The 22,132-nt window shown below is 36.7% G+C and overlaps 1 protein-coding gene across 4 annotated transcripts in view; it reads left to right on the top strand.

Moving 5' to 3' along the window:
- Positions 1 to 22,132, top strand: part of LOC112565761 (unconventional myosin-VI-like) — a 28,405-nt gene that overhangs the window by 2,319 nt on the left and 3,954 nt on the right. For 2 of the 4 annotated variants that reach the window (XM_025241496.1, XM_025241497.1), the window contains 29 exons: positions 4,793 to 4,930; positions 5,042 to 5,111; positions 5,474 to 5,547; positions 6,399 to 6,528; positions 7,272 to 7,436; positions 8,282 to 8,379; positions 8,764 to 8,928; positions 10,231 to 10,311; positions 11,891 to 12,071; positions 12,348 to 12,492; positions 12,840 to 12,997; positions 13,237 to 13,328; positions 13,591 to 13,663; positions 14,171 to 14,298; positions 14,682 to 14,777; positions 14,868 to 15,059; positions 15,389 to 15,482; positions 15,958 to 16,088; positions 16,508 to 16,715; positions 17,047 to 17,137; positions 17,340 to 17,490; positions 17,986 to 18,126; positions 19,310 to 19,386; positions 19,677 to 19,755; positions 20,017 to 20,066; positions 20,184 to 20,291; positions 20,682 to 20,785; positions 21,385 to 21,516; positions 21,908 to 22,120. In XM_025241496.1, the coding sequence (XP_025097281.1) occupies positions 4,814 to 4,930; positions 5,042 to 5,111; positions 5,474 to 5,547; positions 6,399 to 6,528; positions 7,272 to 7,436; positions 8,282 to 8,379; positions 8,764 to 8,928; positions 10,231 to 10,311; positions 11,891 to 12,071; positions 12,348 to 12,492; positions 12,840 to 12,997; positions 13,237 to 13,328; positions 13,591 to 13,663; positions 14,171 to 14,298; positions 14,682 to 14,777; positions 14,868 to 15,059; positions 15,389 to 15,482; positions 15,958 to 16,088; positions 16,508 to 16,715; positions 17,047 to 17,137; positions 17,340 to 17,490; positions 17,986 to 18,126; positions 19,310 to 19,386; positions 19,677 to 19,755; positions 20,017 to 20,066; positions 20,184 to 20,291; positions 20,682 to 20,785; positions 21,385 to 21,516; positions 21,908 to 22,120 (3,544 nt within the window). In that variant the 5' untranslated portion in view covers positions 4,793 to 4,813. Of the gene's footprint in view, positions 1 to 4,792; positions 4,931 to 5,041; positions 5,112 to 5,473; positions 5,548 to 6,398; positions 6,529 to 7,271; positions 7,437 to 8,281; positions 8,380 to 8,763; positions 8,929 to 10,230; positions 10,312 to 11,890; positions 12,072 to 12,347; positions 12,493 to 12,839; positions 12,998 to 13,236; positions 13,329 to 13,590; positions 13,664 to 14,170; positions 14,299 to 14,681; positions 14,778 to 14,867; positions 15,060 to 15,388; positions 15,483 to 15,957; positions 16,089 to 16,507; positions 16,716 to 17,046; positions 17,138 to 17,339; positions 17,491 to 17,985; positions 18,127 to 19,309; positions 19,387 to 19,676; positions 19,756 to 20,016; positions 20,067 to 20,183; positions 20,292 to 20,681; positions 20,786 to 21,384; positions 21,517 to 21,907; positions 22,121 to 22,132 lie in introns of those variants that run through there. The other 2 variants (XM_025241498.1, XM_025241500.1) reach the window with 2 other exon arrangements.

Here is a 22,132-nt window from a genome sequence, read left to right as displayed (position 1 = left end):
TAAAGCAAACTTGGAAAATATTGTTTTATTTATTAGCTGACCTACGATAGCATGTCTTAATGTGTGCTGAACTAATTAAGAAAGGACAGGATGTGTGGTGGTATTAGAACTTTGTGCATATGACTTTGCAATGTTGTCTAGGGCTTTACTTGCCAAAAAAGCTTTTTAAGAGAGACTTTCTGGGGCATTTTAAGAATTGTATACTTCACTCCATGCAAGGGATACTCTCCAAAGTTGCTATTCAGGTTTTGCCTGGTGCTGCAGTGCGTTGGGATTGATGAAGAGGCATATCACATTCTCAATTGTGATCTGAATGATGTGTTCAGGCAAGCAGCCTTTGTGAAAAAAAAATCAAGGCCTAATGTGAATGTCTGTAGTGTTTTTCATTTTCCAGTTAGCTTCTTTTATTAAGTTGGTGTAGAACTGTTTATTACTATGAAATTTTTGACAGTTTGTAGTGTTTTTTTTAATGTGCTTTGATCCATTTCATTAGTTTATATCTGCTTCTTATTTCTCTTCTCTTTCTCAAGATCACATGACATATTTGCACTTGTGAGCTTCTGTATTTAAGTCCATTCATGAGTTCTGCATCATCAGTGCAATTTCATATCACTTAATTGCTAGAGTTGTAACAGTCATGATTGTGTTGGCAAAGAGCATCCGACTTGTTAAAAGAGTTTTTTAAACATGTGCCTGCAATAACTCTACACAAGTTGCAGGTATCTCTGATTTACATTCGAACAATTACAAGAGGTTATAAAGTGAACTGACGTGATCACATCAATACCAAATGTGTGCATAACTGCATGCATGTGCGTGTACACACACACATGAGTGCACACAGGATAACAAGAACAGCAGTCCCTCAGGTAAGAGAGGGGTCATGCCTGTTTCACCAGCAGCTGTTTGAATAGGACTTGTCAAATTTGTGAAGGTTGCACCCCCTACTCCTGATGGGTAACCCAGATACCTGTCCTTCCCAATCTTGTCTGTGTTAAGTTTGGCAAAAATGTCTGTCCCCTCTGTTTGCTCATTTGAGACCTGTCATTGTTGTAGATTTTTTTCCCCACCATTACCTGGACTAGCCATCCTTAAGAGAACAAGTCTGAAAAGGTTTAACTGCATTGTTCTCCCAGGTTTTCGACCAACCTCTTACACACCACTTGGTAGGTGTTGTCTTTAATAAGAATTGCAGTTATTGTTATACAGTTTGTGAAGCTTAATCCTCTTCATGAAGGTTTTTACCAGTAACTAGTACTAAACTAAAATATTTATTTCTGTTTACTTTGTATTTAAGATGCAAATGAAATGTTTTATCTTAAAAAAATGTGTGTTTGTTTAAAGGTGTAACATAGTTGTTGTTTTGTTTTGGTTTTTTTTGCAAACATACTTTTGTTAGGAACATGTACCAAAAAAGTTTTAACTAGCCTCAAAAAGACATCTAGTATACTTTGATAAGCAGACTTTCTATTCATTGTGTAAGTTATTCTTTTTGCTGATGCAGTCAGGTTGGTGGATATGAGGTTAGTGATAACAAATGTGGCCCCTCATTTTCTGTCATTCTGTTGCTTTGTTCTTGTTTAAACTTGCCAGCCAGTGATGGCAACTTTCAAAATCTGGTTTAACCAGTATGGCGAACTGCTGAGTGTGTTTATTGCCTTCACTTTAGCTGCAGCAAAAAATAAAACCTGTAGGGGTTAAATTGCAGGGGCAACAGGATGAAATGGTTGATGTCTGCTCTGGAATTTTTTATTCAGTATGTTAGTCAATAGGTCTGGGGGAATAGGACAAAGAGGCTGTGTTTAAGATGGTTTTTCTGAGTTTATTTGATGATGTTCATACTCAGAAATTTTAAGGTTTTGATGCAGTTTTTATTGTCTTCTGTAGACATCTATTGTGCATTTGTTAATAGTGAGAAAGGAGGGGCAACTGCTTAAAAATAATGCTAAAAGGTAAGGTTAGAAACACATTTATTTCATAGTTTTAGTGCTTACAAATATGTTATTTTCTCCCAAGTACTGCCTTTTTCAGTGGTTGGGGAACTTAAACAAGAGACCTCGTAGACCTGACAGCTTTGTAAAGTTGACTCAGCATTTGCAAACAGTATAGTGTAACAAAGAAATGTAAAGCATACAGTAACATGATGCTAATTTTTAAAAATACAATGAGAAGCTCTCTGTTCTCTGCAGTTTTGCTTCTTTCTTACCTACTTCCTTGTCTTACTTTATTGCACACAAGGAATGCATATGCTCATGTGGATCGTTGAATATACATGTATTTCTCACTCTTTCTCTCACACACACACAAAGAAAGGAAGGCTGTGAATTTATTTCCCCTAGATTGTAAACAGATCAGATTGTAAAGCACTAGAACCATATAGAAATCACTCAGGTTTGTGGTGACATTTCAGCCAGCTAACCGCTGGCTTGGGTTATTTTTGTACTGACTGTGTGTTTGTGAGAGATGGGTGTTTCCTAGAAGCCAAATCCACTTATGTTCATGCGTAATCAGGGAGTTGACTATCGTGGCCTTGCTGGCTTTGCTTTTCATGAACTTTTGTGTCAACATAACCCTGACAGCACCATACTTAAAGCCATAAAACATATGCTGAATGACATTGTTTGTAACCACTTTCTTTAAATTTCTTTGTGCCACTTAAATGATAAGGTCATTCTTGAAATGTAGATATAAACTGGAAAAAAATGTAGTTTTAATGTTGGAAAGATGTTCAGAATTCAGTTGTATTAGAAAGTATACATATCATTTCCTTTGTTGATGTTTTGTGGTATCTTTATATCAGTATTAGTATAAACACATCACAGTTGATTCATGTGCCTTTTTTTGCTTTTAAGGTAATATGTATTAATCTGCTTAATAAGAATGCTTTCAGACTATAATAAAAGCAGGCATTGTAGCAGACCTGTTTTTATATCATTTGCAATTTTGCCTCCACAAGGTAGCAGTTAAAATCATTTTACAAAGCAAAGAGAGCTATCTTCTAAAATGCTAGAGGCAAGATCACCTGCAGTGTGGAGTTTACAGCAACCTAAGTTATCTTATCTTGAGCAAGAGGTAGAGAGTGCAGTGTGCACATCCTTGTTTGCATTTTGAAGGCCCATCCCCAGTCAAACACAACAGTCTGAGGCTTCAGAGGTGTCATGACCATCATCCTGTCCTCTCACCTCAGCTCTGCTTTTTTTGTAACACACTTTCCATTTGTGTGTATATATGAGGAAGAGAGAAGCATTTGACATCTTTAATGTCATGGACGTGGTCATTATGGCATGGAAGAGATTCGAGCATAATATTAACAAAACAAGGCAAAATATAAAAACCAACATATGAGAATGAGCATTTTCATTCAATTGAAATCCGAAAGTACATCCAGAAAGGTGCACTCCTTCCTGCTGATAATTATGTTGAAAGGGGCATTGATTCTATTTATGTATCTGACTTTTTTTATGCCTTAATATATTTTGACAATAATATAAGACGTGCCCAAGGATGAGTTTCATTTCCGTGTCTTGTATCTAAGAAAAAGTTTCATTCCAAAAAATTCATTGCATTAGACTGAATAACTTTAAACTACTGATGCTGATGTCAACAAAAAATGAAATAATACTGTCTGACCTTTCTTTTTTTAATAATTAGCAACAAAGTAAAGAAACGCTTCTCCATGCTAAAGATATTCTTCATCTATTGTGTATTATATATTTTCCCTGTAATGTGTTGTATACTTATCTTTTTGAATGGGCCCAAAAGCCTAACAAAATAAGCCACTTGTATTTGTATGCATCTGACTTTTCCATTTGTTTGGGATTTTTAACTTATGCTGTATGTTGCATAAGATGGTGTAAGAATTAGTCAAAGTTCTGTGGTTATTTTTTCTTGTCCTGTGCATGTTCATTTACCCACGTCATATTTTTGTTAAACACATAAAATGGGTTAAGAGACCTGCTTGAGAAAGCTATCACTTGAGCTAAATTAGATGCTTTAGTGTCAAGTGGTTTCTACAAAATACTGTGTTAGATATGCATGAGATATGTCAAATACTTCAAACATCTCTCTCTGTGAGATGTGCTATATGTCATTAGCTGTCTATAAAAGTGATTTTCACATTCCCCTTTCCCACACAGTGTGTGTGTGTGCACACGTATCTTGAAGGATTATCATAAGAGAAGTCAGATTACAGCTGGAATGCCCAAACCTTACCAACTGCAGCTCTTCCTGCTTCAGCTATAGACAATACAATAAAGATTATTTGTATTATTGAGAATTTTGTCATGATCTGTCATGGTAAAATGTTGAATAAAACAGTTAAAATAAAACAGATTTGCTAGGGATTTGATTCTTCAACTAAGAAGTCAAACATGGCAAAGCTCCAGATTTTCCTTGTTGTGTGTACCGTCTTTCCATCTACATTTATAGTATTAGTATCACACTGTTAGACTGGTCAGAACTAAAAGCATTACACCAATGCAGAGCAAACTTTGTACTTATTTCAATTCCAACTTTGAACTTTCCCTCAAATGTAAGTATGGAGCAAAGTAGGTTATGCCTGGTTTCCACAGCTAAGTGCAAAGTAAGAGCATCTTGTCTCTGGGCTGACTATTCCCCCAACATATATGGAGACTTTTATATGTTTGCCTGTCACTAATGGAAATTTTATAACAAACTTGATGGATTTTGATTAACACACTTAATAGATATCGTTCCTGAAAGTAAATGTTGATTCTTTTTAATGTTCAGTTCATCTGGTTGCATATCACTTGTATTGTGTACCATTTTTCAGGCACCATTCTGAAGCAGGAAGATGGATGGGGGTAAGAAAGTCTGGGTGCCCCATTCCACTGATGGCTTCAAACTTGGTCGTATTGTGGACATTGGTTCCGATGTCATCGCTGTCGAACCATTTGATGCTCCAGGCACTGTGAGTAAATCAAGATGATTTATTTATTAGAGCGTTTGTCACTAAAATCTGTAATCTCAGTTTCTCATTCTTCATCTGTTAACGTAATGCATTCATTTACCCTTGTTTCAGACCATCAATTCCTTATATGATCGCACGTTTCCAGCAGAAGAGTATGACAACAAAGACTGTGATGACAACTGTGAGTAAACATGGTCACAGCTTCATAAATGATAAATTGCTACTGGTTAATAACGGCAGAAATAATTTCAACTAATTATCGCTGTATTTTTTGACACCATAACTCTAGTGATTCACCAATTTTCAATAGTATAATTATAATGCCAAGAGACTACCAATTGTTGTTAGAATAAATACATGCATTATTTGCAGAACAGAATTTGGTAATTGTTTGAAAAAAAATATTTTTGACAAACTTTGCATGTGTAAAATTGCGATGGAAAGGCTAATGTGAATGCTATAAATGACATTCTGTACTTTGACATGGCATGGCAGGTTTATTTAGCTGTGTGAATTGTCCTTAAATGTCTTCGTGTTGGACAGGTGCTCTGATGTACCTAAATGAAGCAACTCTGCTGAATAACATCCGAATTCGCTACATGAAAAATCAGATATATGTAAGTTTCATCGGGACATTTCATACAAACCATTGTCTTACTGGTTTCTTTGATTCTGTGGGGTTTTTTTTTTTTTTTTTACTGAAATCTGCCTGTATGTAGGTGGGTTTGTGTTGGATTAATTGGGGCAGGGGTGAAAAATAATACATTTGGAGAAAAAAGAGCGTACAAAATTTGTTTTAAAGAAAAACTTCTAATTTTATGAACTCATATTCTCATGCAGATACTCTGTATCTCTCTATATGTCTTTGCTGTATTCTAATAATTTCACATTTTAAAAAACCTACGTAGACATATTAACACAAGGGGAAATAAATTTCCTGTTATTGTTTCACTTAGTTGAAATTAGTTTGCTTCATATTCTAACTTTTTGGTATTCAAAACACTGAAATGCTAGGGTGTTATCTATTCAAAGTGCTGCCAATGATCACAGTCATCATTTCAAAACTGTGACATTCTTATGTGTCTGTATGACTGTGCATGTGTGAGCAGATTGGCATTTATGTGCATGTATGTGTAAACAAAAGCATGTGTGTTTGCATGTTCCTGTATGAATGTCTGTTTAGTGTCATGCTTTCATTTTTTTTTTATTTTGAATAAATAGATTTTGTTCTAGCATTATCTTGTAAGATAATTATTGAGATGCATGTGTGCATTAATTTCTGTTTGTTCCTACTGGTTGCATGCACTTGGAGCATAATGAAACTGCTTTGATCGCTGACAGTGTTGTATGAAAGGCTTAATGCAAAGTCTGAAGAACGTCTGTATCAGAGTGTCTAAAGCCAAGAAAGTAATGACTGAATATGCATGCATTCTGGTCATCCTGGAATGCCATTCCTGTTTTGTGTCAGACTTTCACAGCAAACATCCTCGTTGCCATCAACCCCTACTTTGAGATCCCTGATCTCTATACCCAAGCCACAATCAAGAAGTACCAAGGGAAATCACTGGGTACCCTGCCCCCTCATGTTTATGCAATTGGTAAGCTAAAATGTGCTTTGTTATCATTGGTCCAAAGCTTAACTGTCAAGATCAGATAAAGTCTGCATTTGCATTATTTTATAGACACCATCAATGACATGGATATGAAGCATTGAAAGCGATGTTATCATAACTGGAAAACAAATCATTCTCCTGCACTTGAAATATTACTTGCCCAGTTTTAACACTAACACATGAGAGGGGGAAAAAATCAAAAAACAAGAAAGCCTTGTTATCTGCTGTTCCACTCAGTGATGTAACTGAACTAACTTGAGCTAACTGTATCATGCATGTATGGATATTTTGACTGCATTGGTATTTAATGTAGGTCATGGCTGGTTGTAAAAGAAAATCTTTCAAACGGCATGTGCTTTAAGAACTAGATGTCTTTTCATCCAGCCGTAGTTTCCCAGTTCTTTCCCCATTGTTGATAATTTCTTTAATAAGGAGCAGCAATTGACAAATTTGTTTTCCATTGATCTCACTCCCATTACCTTTCTGCCTTTGTTTGAGCAACTTTTATTTCCATTATTGTTTTAGTACATCAAGACCTTGCACTCTTGTTGTAGATTGAAACCCTTATTTGCTGTATAGTTTTTTCCCCCTTGATAGAAGCCCTTGTGCATGTAATCTTGTGTCATTGTACATTAAACTTGTTTACAAGCTAAGGTAATAAATTACTTTTTTACTTAAATCCTCTTCTGCTAAATCTAAACTTTGGGGGGAATATTTGCTTTTGGCAGCTGATAAGGCATATCGTGACATGAAAGTCACCAAGGTCAGCCAGTCAGTCATTGTCAGTGGAGAGTCTGGTGCTGGCAAGACCGAGTCCACGAAATACATCTTGCGGTACTTGACAGAAAACTGGGGCACTCATGCAGGACCTATTGAACAGCGCATTCTGGAGTGTTAGTATCACTTTTCAACAATTGAAAATTATATTTTTTCAACTTGTGCAGTATCAGGTATTGTACATGTTTGAAATTTTTTAAAAAATAAAAAACTTCATGGACTTCTGTTAACTCTTTTACAATTCAGAGTTTTTTGTTTAGCTGTGAAGCAGATGTGTTCTAGACTATATATATTCAGTGCACTGCATAGTTAATCGGTTATTTGGGTCTATGAAAACCTGCATACTGAATTATAAAGTTTTGTCTTCATGGGCTACAACAGTAATGGACTAGATGGCTTACATCAGCTGAACTAGAGAGTGTGGCTGAATTAATGTAATTCAGAACTTTTCAGTAACTGGTTTACTCTCAAAAAGTTTATTTTGCCATTTTAATACAGTTCTCAGTGAAACATCTTGTTTGTTCAGGCCAAATATAGTGCCTGGTTTATTCTGCTGTAACATGAATTAAGAATAAACTTTAAAAAACAATGTTAAAGTGCAAATGTGCCTTTTTCTTAAATAAACAGTATATAGTGCAACAAACACATCAGATCTTTTTTTTTTTTGGTGGGTTGGGGGGGGATTCATCTTACAATTTTCACTGCATCGTAATCCAGCATTTCAAATCTCAGTTGACAAGAGATAGGAATAGTTTACAGATATTCACATTTCCCTTCCCCCCCTCCACACACACACACACCCTGCCATTGCCTGTGTATGTTGTAATTGTTTTGTGCATGCATGTGTACATACAAATCTTGAAGTGTCAGCTCATTGCCATAAACCAGTATAACTTCAGTACACTTGAGCTTATCTTCATTCAAATGATTACATGCACTTGTTTGGTTTTTTTTTCTCCAGCAAATCCTTTGCTGGAAGCCTTTGGAAATGCCAAGACAGTCAGAAATAACAATAGCAGTCGATTTGGCAAGTTTGTTGAGATCCACTTTGATGGCAAGGTAAGAGGATGGATTGAGCAGATATTTGTCATCGGTATGAAACTCAGACTATGCAGTCATTCTTATTGATGGCAGCAAGTATGCTAGTGCTTGTTCTTTTTTCAGAATTCCCTTTAGAAAAGGATGCTTCACATTGTGAACACTTTGTAATGGAAGATTTACCTTGATTATGATAATCATATCAGTACATTGTATTTGACTTGCAGAACTTGTTATGTTCATGTTTTATGTTAAAACTGGCTTTTGGTAAAAGCACATTGTTACTTACTTTTTCACATTTGGGGTGGAAATAAAATTTTCTGATATGCCTTCTTTGATATTGATACAATTCAACATAATAATAAACAAGATTTATGAAGCAGCATTGTGTGCAATATGTTACAGAATTCTGTGTGTGGTGGTTTTATATCCCACTACCTGCTAGAAAAATCACGCGTTTGCAGTCAGAGCAAAGATGAGCGCAACTACCACATCTTTTACCGACTGTGTGCTGGTGCCCCTGAAGATCTGAGACAGAAACTTAAGTTAGCTCCTCCTGATCGCTTCCAGGTTTGGTTACAACTGCTTTTGCATTATCATCTTGTTGGTAAATAAATTAAATTGTTTTATTGAATTTTCTTGTCAGGGTGTAAGAAAAATCTGGCACTTTGTAGAATGAGCCATATTCTTAAATTTTATTGTGTTAAACATATCTTAATAGAGATATGCCTGCTGACAGTTGTACAGAGTTTTAAGCCTGACAGTGACTTTTTAAAAGCACCTTTTTTTAAAAAAAAAATCTTACTATTTCATTAAATTATTAATGTTCACTTTACCTGTTTATTGTTTCAAGTAAGCCTAATTTTTTTAAACCCATGTTTCTTGTCAAGCGATTTTTTTATGAAGTGTTACTAATTTTTACATAGTGAGAAAAATGTGGAATTCACTTCCAAGCTGCTGAAAATGTATCTTAAATGCAGTTACAACATAAATAAGGATTTGCATTTAATGGCAACATTCTCAGCACTGTGTGTAAATATGTAATAAATTTATTACACTGCCCAATCACATTGTGCAGTTTTGTAGTTGTACAGTATTTGTGGTTTTATTTTTTCTAAGTGGTGTAATCTTAATAGATATGTACATACAAATTGGTTTCTTGTTTAGGTCACATATTTTGTTTATATTGATGCCTTGGCATGACACAGGTGTAGAGAACATGTTGGGTCATTTGTTATGTAATAGGCTTTAACTTCACTTTTTCTATCTGGCTGTTGCAAGCAGAGTTAGGAACATCTTTGAAATTGACATAGCTGTAGCATTGGAACAACCTAACCAAGAAAGCAGTAAATGTTTGCTACATTCTGATAACAGCAGACAGACATACATAAAACTCCCAATATCTCCATAAACTGTTACAGCAATTTAGGTGAAGTACCATTCCTTTAGCAACCAGTTGATCAAACATCAACTATGTATCCTTTTCTTTCCAAAGAATCAGCAGTACCAAAAAATTTTGGTATTTTTTTTAAATGAAGTTAATTCCATCTCTTGCATACTCTGAAATGGCCCAACAAGTTTCTTATGGTGATACTGTTGAAGAGCTCAGCTTGCTTGCTATTGCTATTAGTACTTACTGCCTCTCAGTCAGTCTCAAAGTCTTAGGAATGGCAAGAAAGTGAAACCATTTAAAATCCTACAGTGTTCATGTAGCAAATTTGAATCTCTGGCCAAGCACATTTTTATTTCCCCTACATTCACTTAGACTTGAGACTGTACTGTGTTGAGGCAGTCACAAAAGAGCACTCTCTCCTGTCAGTGATTGTGGGTTATCTGTGTATGCATTGTGATGAGTTGTCTTCTCTCGTGTAGTATTTGAACCGGGGCAACACGCAGTACTTTTGCAATCGTCAGTCGGAGAATTCCCTGAATGATAATAGGAAAAGTCAACAGGTAAGCTGAGGTGACAAAGATGCTTGAAAGCTTTTACTAGTTTATCCATGATTTTTTTTTTTTTTTTTGGAGTCCTGGTGAGGGAAAGGTAATTGTGTCTTTTCTACATATTTCACTTCGTTATAAAGTTTTACATATACTTTGTGAACTAAAATACGTTTGCTGCTGTCCCACATCACTCTTCAACCCACCCTTTCAATCCTGGTTTCACTGTAAACCTGGATTACTGTGTTCCTTTCTCCTTTTGTGTTACTCTCAGCTCTTGTTCTTGTTATTTGGTTCCTCTTTGTGTTTTTCTGAATTTCATTTTATTTTTTGTTAATATTATTGTTTATTCTTTTATAATTCATATGTTATTTGTTTTCCTGTCCCTCGTATGCTGTCCATGTTGCATTCTTCTTCTTAAGCGTTAAGAGCATACTCCTTAGAAGTGTGAGTATGCGCTTTACAAATTTTGCATTTATTATTAGTATATATGGATATCAACATGTTTGTGTGCATGCATGCATGCTTAGGTGGGTGTTAATTTGTGCACATTCTAGCATACATGTATATACTGTAAACTGAGGACCCAAACGGTAGTCATCAGTTTTAGTTGTTGGATTTAGTGTTTTGTGGATTGGGTAAAGTTTAGGGGATATATGTGGTAGTGTCATGTTACGGTTAGTTTTAGGGATTGAAGGGGAGAGGAAGGTGCTAACTATATAAACCTCAAAAAAGCTTTTGGTGGAATTTAGGGGTGGGGTGGGGGGTGCAAAAAATTTATATTTATCTGAGGAACTATCTATTTTAAGTTTGAAACCAAAGTACTTGCTAATAAACAGGGGGTTAGTTCTCCATTATACTGTGTTGATAACTCGGTGTGGTGGTTTGTGAGTGTGCATTCTGAAAATTGTGTCAGAATAAATAAGCATAATTGTATATCTGTTTCGTTCACTGATGGTAGTAATTGTTATGCATGCTGCTAAAACATTTGCACCCCTGCTGAAGGTATCAGCTGCAGACAGCATGTCAGACTGAGTGTTTGTGCTTGAGTAGACTTTGGTAATGGGTCTGCAAATAAAGCATTTATAAATGATTATTAGATCCTCAGTGCATAAATTCCTTTTAATTATCTGTGAATTAATTTCTTCAGCTTTAACTATTTTTAAAACAAACTAAAAGAAATATTTGTACATGGATCATTTACAGTCACTTAGAGGTATTTTAATACTTGGAGCATTTTTCCAGTGGACACAAAACTGCATGATATTTTGTTGTGAATATGTACATATTTCAGAGATAACTAATTGTAAATAATTTTTTCATCACTAGGAAAAAAATGAGATATAGGGTTGTTGTGGTAGTGATGGTGCCTTCAGTATAGACCAAGGGTGACCCAGAATATATTTACTTTTGTTGATAGCAAAACACCGGGCATGAAAAAATCTGTTTATATACTGAAAAAATAATTGCAACAAATTGTCACAAGTGTTTATAATCCAGCATTAACCCACATAAATCTGCTCTTATAAAGTTGAGGAATGAAAGTATAAAGTGTAGCCAGAATAGTCAGTGTGTTCTTGCTTTTCTTTGACAGTACCTTAAGCTTGGATGTCTTCATGACGCAGTGATTGATGATGTTAGAGACTTCCAAGTGTGCAATGAAGCAATGTCTAAGATGGGTGTAAGTGATGCAGACAAGTTGGCTATCTTCATGCTGGTGGCTGCAGTACTTCACCTGGGCAATGTTATGTTTGAGGAGAACCAAGATGCTAAAGGTCAGCCATGAGTTTTTATGTTATAAAGTATTCTGATGCACAGGAATTTCTCCAGCATTTCAGAAGGAAACCCCAGCCTTCTGCTGCACTTTTCTTTTGGGAATAAAGTCTAAGACAGTTTAATTTTTGTAGGAGTGGAGAATCCATTAGATAAATCATTTTACGTCTTAATGAAATCATGATTTAAAGTATTTAATCCATTAAAAAGATTATTCTTATGCAACTGTAGCTGATAGTGAATGGTCCATAAAATAATATTGAATGGTCCATTAAAAGGGGGCTGCAAAGTGACAGCTGGAGCAGAGGATTCGCTGACCACTGCTGCTGGGCTCCTGGGGGTGGACCGCGAAGAGCTGAGGGATTCGCTGACCTCCCGTGTCATGCAAGCTACACGTGGTGGAACCAAAGGGACTGCGATCAAGTATGTAGTAGATGTGGATCCTAAGTGTAGTTTCTTTAGAATTTGAATTCCAAAGTGCTTCACTCTTTTTTTTAATTCAAAATTGCTGAGCCAGAGTTGTGGCATGTAGCAGAGCTCTGTAATGGTCATTCAATGCATTAGTTGTATGCATTTTTTGAAATGTTTGGTTTTATGCTAGGTCTAGGGATAATTTATATACAACTAATTTTTGTTCATGAGTCCTGGTAAAAGTGCCTTTGCTGGTTCAGTAAAACTTGTGTGGAGTTTGGGGATTGTGAACTTTTTCTGTTATTGAATATTTTGTTTTAATTATGTTAATAGTACTCACTGGTTTTGTTTCTGTACAGAGTACCCTTGAAGACGGGTGAGGCTTCAAGTGCTCGTGATGCACTTGCCAAGGCTGTGTATTCACGCATGTTTGACTACATTGTGGAGTCTGTCAATCAAGCCATCCCATTTGCTTCCTCAAACAATTACATTGGAATCCTGGACATTGCTGGCTTTGGTAAGATTAGTGACTAAAGGGGTTTCTTTTAGAATTAAATTGAATATAAACATGTGTGTGCAGAGGAGAAAAACGGAGATATTGTTACAGGCTGCATTCATTTGACAGTATATAAAGATTGTTACAGACTTCATATGTGTGAAAGTATATGGATGTGTGTGCAACTGTGCATATGTGGATGTTTACATAATTGAATGTGAATGCATGTTGTTCATTTGGGCCTCTCTTTCTCTTTTTAGAATATTTCCAAGTGAACAGTTTTGAGCAGTTTTGCATCAACTACTGCAATGAGAAACTGCAGCAGTTCTTCAATGAGCGTATTCTCAAAGAGGTGATTAGAGTTTTTAGATAATTATTTAGAGTTTGATGTGCTTGTTCCTATGAATAAACACAGGTTGAGCAATAAAGAACAGCACTCTCTTTTTTTTTAAAATGACTATACTATGTGGATCACTTATGTAAATTTTTCTGTGAGTTATGGGTGTCTTTGCAAGGAGTTACCCCTAATCTTTCCCTTTGCTTTTATGCTCATCTTTACTTGTCCTTACTATTATCATTACATATCAAAAATTTTACGTAACTATATTTTTCAGGAGCAAGCTTTATATGAAAAAGAAGGACTAAATGTCAAACGCATTGAATGGACAGACAACCAGGACTGCATTGGTAGGAACTGTTATTATTTGCGATAAGCAAGGATTACTTAAGACTCGTTTAGATGGTTGTACACCATCTTTTTATAGATTTGTAAAGTAAATTTTATTACATTAAAATGGAAACCATGACTAATAAATAAAAAATGCATGAATGGGTACCTTAAAAAGCCCTGCAAAAGGTTACAAACGTCTTGCTACCATACTACTCAGAAGTCATTCAGCAGACAAGTGACCTAAAGCCCCGGTTTTCAAACTTTTCTCCAGAGGAGTACTACTTTCGAAAATTCAAATTGACTAAGTACCACCTCCCAACCCTACCCCTAGGAATACATATGTTAGTCTTAGGTTTACCAGTGTTTAGTATGTGATTTAGTGACAGTGATTTATTTTGGCTCATGGTACTTGCTTACCACCTGTAGCGGTACACGTATCACGTTCGAAAACCAGGGACCTAAAGAGTAGAGTAGGGGAGGTAATGCAGACGATGTAAACATTTTGTTATTCTTGTTGACTGCAGAGTTGATTGAGGCCAAATCTCAGGGTATTTTTGACCTGCTTGACGAGGAGAGCAAGTTGCCGACACCCAGACCTGAGCACTTCACAAGTGAAGTACATTCCCGCAACAAGAACCACTTCAGACTTAGTGTATGTAAATAATATCTTTTTTTTTCTCTCTCTCTCTGTTCCTGTAACCTTGTTCTACCACTCTTCAGTCATGAGTAATGGGTGTGAGCCTACACTGAATTAAAGTGTCAAGTCTCTCTGTAATCACTTTTAAATAATGTAGCTTCTCCTAACATTTAATTTGGGTGCACTTGCAAGTTGATTTGTGAATATGGGGATGTTTTTGTGTAAGTTGTGGCCACATGTTTTATAGCTTAGCTTTTTTTAGGGCATGAAACATGCAATAACATGATTCATTGGCTAATGGGTAGTCAGGTTGTTAAACAGCAGTGATAAATTTTATTATTTTGCTCATTTATGCCATCATAGGAAAGATTTTGTTTTAAACTGTATAATTTTAACAGGTGCCACGCAAGTCCAAGCTCAAGTCTCATCGTGATGTCCGTGACGATGAAGGGTTCCTCATCAGGCATTTTGCTGGTGCTGTCTGCTATCACACTGTGAGTTTTGTCAAACTTGTTATTGAACATTCTACATTAACATCATAATTTACATCAGTCATTTTAATCTCATGCTATAACTTTGCCCAGAACCTCTTCATTGAGAAGAACAACGATGCACTACATGCTTCTCTGGAATTCCTCATACAAGACAGCAAGAACCCACTTTTGCAGCGTTTATTTGCTGACAGCAAGGCCAACGCAGGAAAACTTAGCTTTATTAGTGTGGGCAGCAAATTTAGAAAGCAGTTGGTTGTGCTGATGGAAAAACTGAAGTCAACTGTAAGTATTCATACACATAAATTATAACGCTCCTAACTGATGATACATCTAACTAATATTGTTACATTGTACACTGTCCCACTAATTACAGGTGTATGCATCCACGTAAGGTGCCCACACATTTGTCTCTGTCACTCACACGTTTTCTATGTCACTCTCTCACGCACATGCACATGTACAAAATCCCAACGATAGCCAAAACTGTTGCCGTTACAATTGCCATATATACTGCCCAGGTGGCTTTTTCTTTATTTGGATGTAACTAAAAAAGAACTAGTAAATACAAACTCTATGGGATTTTAACCTCATCATTGCTTTGGACTACTCAGGGTACAAGTTTTATCCGGTGCATCAAGCCCAATGTCAAGATGGTTGACCACCTGTTTGAGGGAGCCAACATTTTGAGCCAGCTGCAGTGTGCAGGTCTGTTCATCCCAAAGTGTCTTGTCTAGATTCCTGTTCTTGAGTAATACACTGATGACATTGAGATGATGATGATGATGATGTAGTTTTATAACGCGCTAGTATCCACATCATAGAGATACGCTCAATGCGCGGTGATCCCAGCAGCCACCAAACTGCAGGTCAAATGATCAACTTCAAACAATTCTAAACAAGAGATCCCCACGCGTTAATCATCACGGTAAATATAATTACTGTTTGCTGCATTTGTGACCATAAAAAAAATTACTGTTCTCTCAGTAAGGCAGCTTGAGAAGAAGGCAAAGAAAGAGTATAATTTATTTGGTTGTTATGGATATAGGGCTTGTTCATGACCACATGACAGTAACATTGAAGTAGGTTTAGTGGACCACTCAATTTAAACCAGTTGCAAATTCTAACAGGTATGGCGTCTGTTCTGGATTATTTAATTTACACCAGGTGCACATTCTAACAGGTATGGTGTCAGTGCTGGACCTCATGCAGCAAGGTTTTCCATCACGCACACAGTTCTCAGAGCTGTATACCATGTACAAGAAGTATATGCCTGCAGACATTGCTCGCCTGGATCCTCGTCTCTTCTGCAAGGTATCTGCCATTTGTGGGGTGACCTCTCTAGGCAGATCAGCAACTAGGGTTATCGCTATAAAGCAGCTGGCGGCAGGGACAGGTGCCACATTCAGAGGACAGCGGGCCCAGAATATCTGATGCTTGTTATGCTGATAACAAGTGCTTCTGCCACCAAACCACCCTTATTTTATTTTGATACAGAAATCACGTCACTGACATTTATAATTGCTTTGAATTAGCTGTTGTATTTCTTTCTGCTCTTTGCAGCATTCCACCAAGTTCATGTCCCTCTCGAGCATATGCTGACTAGATATTAATGGAAACTTTGTGAGGTGTCTTGGTTTTCTTGCTCTCCCAGTAAATTCTGGAATATTATAGTACAACAGAATAAATGATGCTGGCTTAAACTTCATGTGTGTCATCTTGTCCAATTGCAGGCTTTGTTCAAAGCCCTAGGTCTGGATGACAAAGACTTCAAGTTTGGTTTGACCAAGGTGTTCTTCCGACCTGGCAAATTTGCAGAGTTTGACCAGATCATGAAAAGTGACCCTGAGAACCTGGCCATGCTGGTCAAGAAGGTGAAGAAGTGGCTGCTGTGCTCACGCTGGAAGAAAGCGCAGTGGTGTGCCCTTTCTGTCATTAAGTGTAAGTGTTTGATATAGAGATGTTATTAGTTTATCTCTCTTTCTAATAGAATTAGTCTCTCTTGCATCTTGTAAAAGGCATAATATTTTAAACATATAATGAGAACCAGGAGTGTAATATTGTTTAGCAATTATTAATTACAGATTTTATCTTTTGTTGATTGTTAATATTCAGCACTCACAACAATATTGGAAAATTATCAAGCGGACAATTCATGATATTTTTTTAAGCTGATATGTACCATATTAACCCTTGTAAAGTGAAGTTACTACAAATTTAAATGTTCATTGTTGCTATCTTTAAAGCTGTATTCTACGTTCTTTGGCTGCAGTAAAGAACAAGATCAGATACCGTGCTGAGCAGTTTGTCATGATCCAGAAGTCGGTTCGAATGTGGCTCTGTGTCCGCAGATTTAGGCCAAAGTGAGTCTGGTCAAAGTTGTTTCATGTTCATAAATTAAGTGAATTATTAGTATAAATCTGTTATTGCTCTAAGTATTAGATGACGTAGAAAGTGTGACATAAACCAGTGATTTTCCATAAATATGAAACAATCCAGAATGTTTTTACTATAAATCTAAATATAAAATGACCAGAGTGGCATTAACCAGTGATTTTTCCATAGGTATGAAACAATCCAGAAGGTGAAATCCCTGCAGACACAGCTGGCCTTAATGAGCCAGATTGTGGGTCAGCTCAAAAAGGACAAGGAGCAGGCCACTCAGAAGGTCCGGGAACTGGAAGCCTCACTGGAAGCTTACATCAAGAAGATAAGGGTGAGTGTGGTACTGTGTTTTTTGTATCTTCAAAAACAGTGGCTGTATTCTTATTTTCTTGAAGAAGAAAATGTCATTCTGCAATAGAGCATTCTTTGATTTGTTTGCTCATGAATTGCAAGGATGACTGCATTAACTATTTACAGTTTTTACATGTACAAGTAATGCATCTTTATTTATATTCTGAAAAAAATGTTTGCATTCAAAAGACAAAGCAAAAAAGAAACAAAGAAAGTTCCTTATGCAAAGCATACATTAAGTGCAATGCAGCCGTGAACATTGAGAAACTTGTCACTTCCCACCTGTTTGCAGGCACAATAGGGTATTCGGAATGTCTACATTTTTTAGTACATTTAAGACTTGTGTAAAGATTTGGGCATACCTTTGTTATATTGGCTAAGTGAAGTGGGTGGGTAAAGACAAATCTGTATTACATAAAAATGGGACCATAGTGTGCTGATGTAATATATATGCTGCGACTGTTTTTCTTTGTAGACAACAAATATCACAAGAGATGAGATGTCACGCACAACAAATACTCTGATGACCAATATTGACGTACAGCTGGCTGAATTGAAGAAACAGCTGGAGCAACAAAAGAATGCTGAAGAGCAAGAAAGACTGCGCAAAATACAGGTATGCAGTGTTGTGGTATCAGTGGGCATCAGGAAAGGCTATGCTTGTATTAAATAGCATATATGTTTGTCAAGAAACTTTGCTTTTTTGTAATTAGCCAAGAAAAGGGAATTTCTTGTTGAACTCTTTCGAAATGAGTCATACCTTTTGGCCAGTTGTTCAGCTGTTATGAATTTTTAAATGGTTCAAAAGTCTTTTGCTCAACATTTATAATTTTGTTCTTTATTCTGTACCATATGACATGACTAAGTGGAGTTTACCCTTCTAGTTGCCACAGTTTCAGATGCATCTCTGGCTCAGGTGGCAGACTTCCTTCTTTGGCTCTTCAACATGAAGGAATGGGCATCCTTCACGATTAAGGGCTGTTGGGCTATGGTGTCCAATACCTTTCACCATTTGGGGTTGTGTATGATCAAAGAGAGATTTTTCTGACCTCCTGACCAACCAGTCTCGTGCATGGCCAGTGTGTTGTCTACTGTTTACCTGTTGGAACCTTTGGTGGGTGCTCACCTACCTGAATATATACCCCACCGCCTTGTCTGTGCTTCTTACGTGGAAGATCTGTTTTGTGGTTACAGTCACTTTAGTCATTCCAGTTTAGGAAATTCAGGCTTTTTCCACAGACCCTACCTGTTTTCAGTTTTGGGTAGATGGCTCCATCTGCCTCCTTACCTACCCAGGTTGCAGATCTATTTTAAAAACTCTACATCTGGAAGGAGGAGCAAATCCTGTTTCTACCTTTGTGGGAGGAACAGGCTAACATAACGGTACAGACAGAAGCAGCCAGGATAAAAACAGTCATCAGGGCGACATAGGGCAATCAGAAGCATGTTGGAAGATCAGCATATCACAGAATGAATCGTCTGACTTACTCCTTTTCTACTTCACCATAGCTGGGCAAGCAGTGACCTCCTGATCTGCAGCCTAGCTAAACTGAGGCATGTCAGAAATCTTTTACAGGGTGCCACATCTCCCACCTGTTATTTATTCTTCATATAATCATGTCATCTGGTGCGGTATAAAGAAGAAATAGTGTCATGTCATTTGGTAAGTACTTGAGAAAAAAAAATTTACTACCTGAAAATAGTGTTTTTGTGTAACTTTCTATTCAAAAGTGGCTCATCATTCAGAACATTATCGTAGACACATGCACTTAATGTATACCATCTCTGGTAATGTGCAGGAAGAGATGGAACGAGAGAGGAAAAGGAAAGAAGAGGAAGAGAGGAAACGAAAGGAAGAAGAAGAACAAAGACGGCTGTAAGTTCTAATTGTCATTTTTTTATTTCCATTTTCATTGGTGTTCATTTCAGTTTTAACATATTTTATTCTCTATTTTAAAGTCTGAGCCAGACTTTTTAATCTGTGGTGATTTATTAACATTTTACAAATCGTTTTTTAAGCCATCAGATATGTGTACAATACAATTCAGTACACTTGAATTTAAAATTTCAGTAAAGATTTGCAAAAATTATAGGTAGTTAATTGTGCTACCTTACTATCATCAAGCAGTAGTCTGAGATAGTTTACCTTTGGGGTTTGGGTTTCAGTAAAGCAGAAATGGAAGCCAAGAGAAAGAAAGAGGAGGAAGCTCGCAAAAAGCAGGAGGAGGAAGATCGAAAAGCAGCTGTGAGTGGCTAGTTTATTTTGGAGGAAAGCAGACCTGGGTGTCTGTCTTGAATATGTCATAAAAATTGCTTGTGGATAAAGTCTGATATTATTCAAGTCTGTTAATATCATTTATATGTATCTACTGAGCTACCTTTGTCAGAACTTATGTAAAATGCTGTGTTAGCATTAAAGTCCCATGTAGATTTCTGAGAATGTGGCATTCTTATTGTACAGTTGCATTCACAGACATTCATTGGACTTGTGCTTGTACTTTTTCAGGAAGCAATGAAAGCTGAACTTTCAAAACAGGCAAAGGAACAAGCTGAAAGGTCAGATATTGTTACATTGAGTTGTTGATGTAGCTGAGAATCTTGCTAGTTTAGTGGACGATTATTGGTGTTATTTAAATGACTTGGTGATGTGTTTATTTGTGTGTGAAATTACAGACAGGCTCAGCTGGATCAAGAACACAGGGATCGGGAGCTGGCCTTGAGACTGGCCATGGAGGACCAGAATCAGGTGGAAGACATTGTTCTTCCTCCCCCATTACCCAGGTTTGTTCTGTCACTGTATTAAAAGTGCTGGAGCTAATGTTCCTATTTACTGATGCTTTATGTTCGCTCTGTTATATTCTCTTTTGATACTTCAGCAGAGTGTACCTCAGAATAGGATCTAAATCTATTGAGAGGTTTTCCTCAGAATTCAAGAAATTCTTTAAAAATGTTAAACTTAAAACTATTTTGAATAAATAATAAATAAAGGAGACTGGTTAAAAGAGTTAATTAAGTTGACTGAGGCACATAAGTAGCTAGAAAATGAGAGAATTCTTACTTTGTAGAAATGTCATCTTTTATATCTGTACGCATCCAATGATACTGATGTTGTTGGCGGTAGTGTTTTTTAGAAGTGTGTGTAAAACTAGAAATGACCAATTCTTTCATTAGATCGGAGGCAGTTCGTGCATTCCAGCAGAAGGCAGCTAACAAGAAGTATGACTTGAGCAAATGGAAGTATGCTGAACTTCGTGATGCCATTAATACATCTTGTGGTAAGCTAGCAATTCCAGTTTATTTTGCAGTGCATAACGATGGCACTGGTTTGTTTGGGTTTTTTTTTCCATTAATTACATGTTTTAATATTAAACTGATATGGTTAATTAACAGACATAAACAAGCATGATAATAATCTGTTTACTTCACTTTCTATTTTTATTTCTGAACCCCCCTAGTGACCTCAGACACTGTAATCATCCCTTTTTATACCCTTGTATGACCAACAACAAAGTGCCTAATGCATCAAGAATATTGCTATTCCAGTCTGACACTAGTTATTCGACTTTGAATACTGAAAAAATTTGGCTTGTTAGCATCAGGAATGGGTTACATTTTTAGAAATGTTATCCATTGCAGAAGGTCACTGTTATGTGCTGACTGTAGTATTTTTAAACAAATTTTAAGATTTTCTATTAAAATATATATATTTGTCATATATGTATGTTAGATAAAATCTCGAAGGAAATCTGATATCTCTCAAAACAGCGAGAACGCAGATCACAAAACTGCTCCTTAATGCCCTAAAGCCTATACACTTCAAGTAGTTGAGCATGTACCACAGTCTAATAAAAGAATGTCCTGCCATCCCTTGCAGATCTGGAACTGTTGGATGCCTGCCGTGAGGAGTTCCATCGTCGTCTAAAAGTATACCACGCATGGAAGTCCAAGAACAAAAAACGTACTGATAAGGGCGAGCATCGAGCACCAAAAGCTGTAGAGGATGCTGGTATGTACCTACTGTTGTTCTTCTGTTTCAGCAACATCTGTGTTAATATACATTAGATGTTTTTGTTTGTTTTGCCTTTTTTTCATTTTAGTGTAAATATAAACTGTTCTTTTATATATATATAGGAATATTATTTTATAGGGGCACTTAGCAGTATCATAGTTAAAACACTTGCTTGTCACCACTGCATAGAGAGATCCTGGGTTCAGATCTAGCCTTGGGACATTCTGTGAGGTTTACAAGGTTTGTTATCAGGGGTTTTTTCCAGGTACTCCATTTCTCCCCCCACCTGTACTCTTAGTGTGAAATCATCTTTAGGTATAAGCACTTCTAAAGCAACCATTGAAATGCTATTTTACACTAATTATTTTCCAAGCTTGTTTTATTGCAGCTGAAAAAGCATTCGCTGCTCATCCTGAGCAAAAAGTGCCCACTCAGGATAAAAATGCTGTACAGCGCTATTTCAAAATTCCCTTTGCGCGGCCATCTGATGAGTTCCGTGACAACAACAAGCATGGAATGTGGTATGCACACTTTGATGGAACCTGGATTGCTCGCCAGATGGAGCTTTACCCTGATAAACCACCCATCTTGTTTGTTGCAGGTAAGTGTGTGT

The sequence above is a fragment of the Pomacea canaliculata genome, linkage group LG6 (assembly GCF_003073045.1).
Source record: "Pomacea canaliculata isolate SZHN2017 linkage group LG6, ASM307304v1, whole genome shotgun sequence".
NCBI classification, from domain to species: domain Eukaryota; kingdom Metazoa; phylum Mollusca; class Gastropoda; order Architaenioglossa; family Ampullariidae; genus Pomacea; species Pomacea canaliculata.
This window is presented reverse-complemented; position numbering and strand designations above follow the sequence as displayed.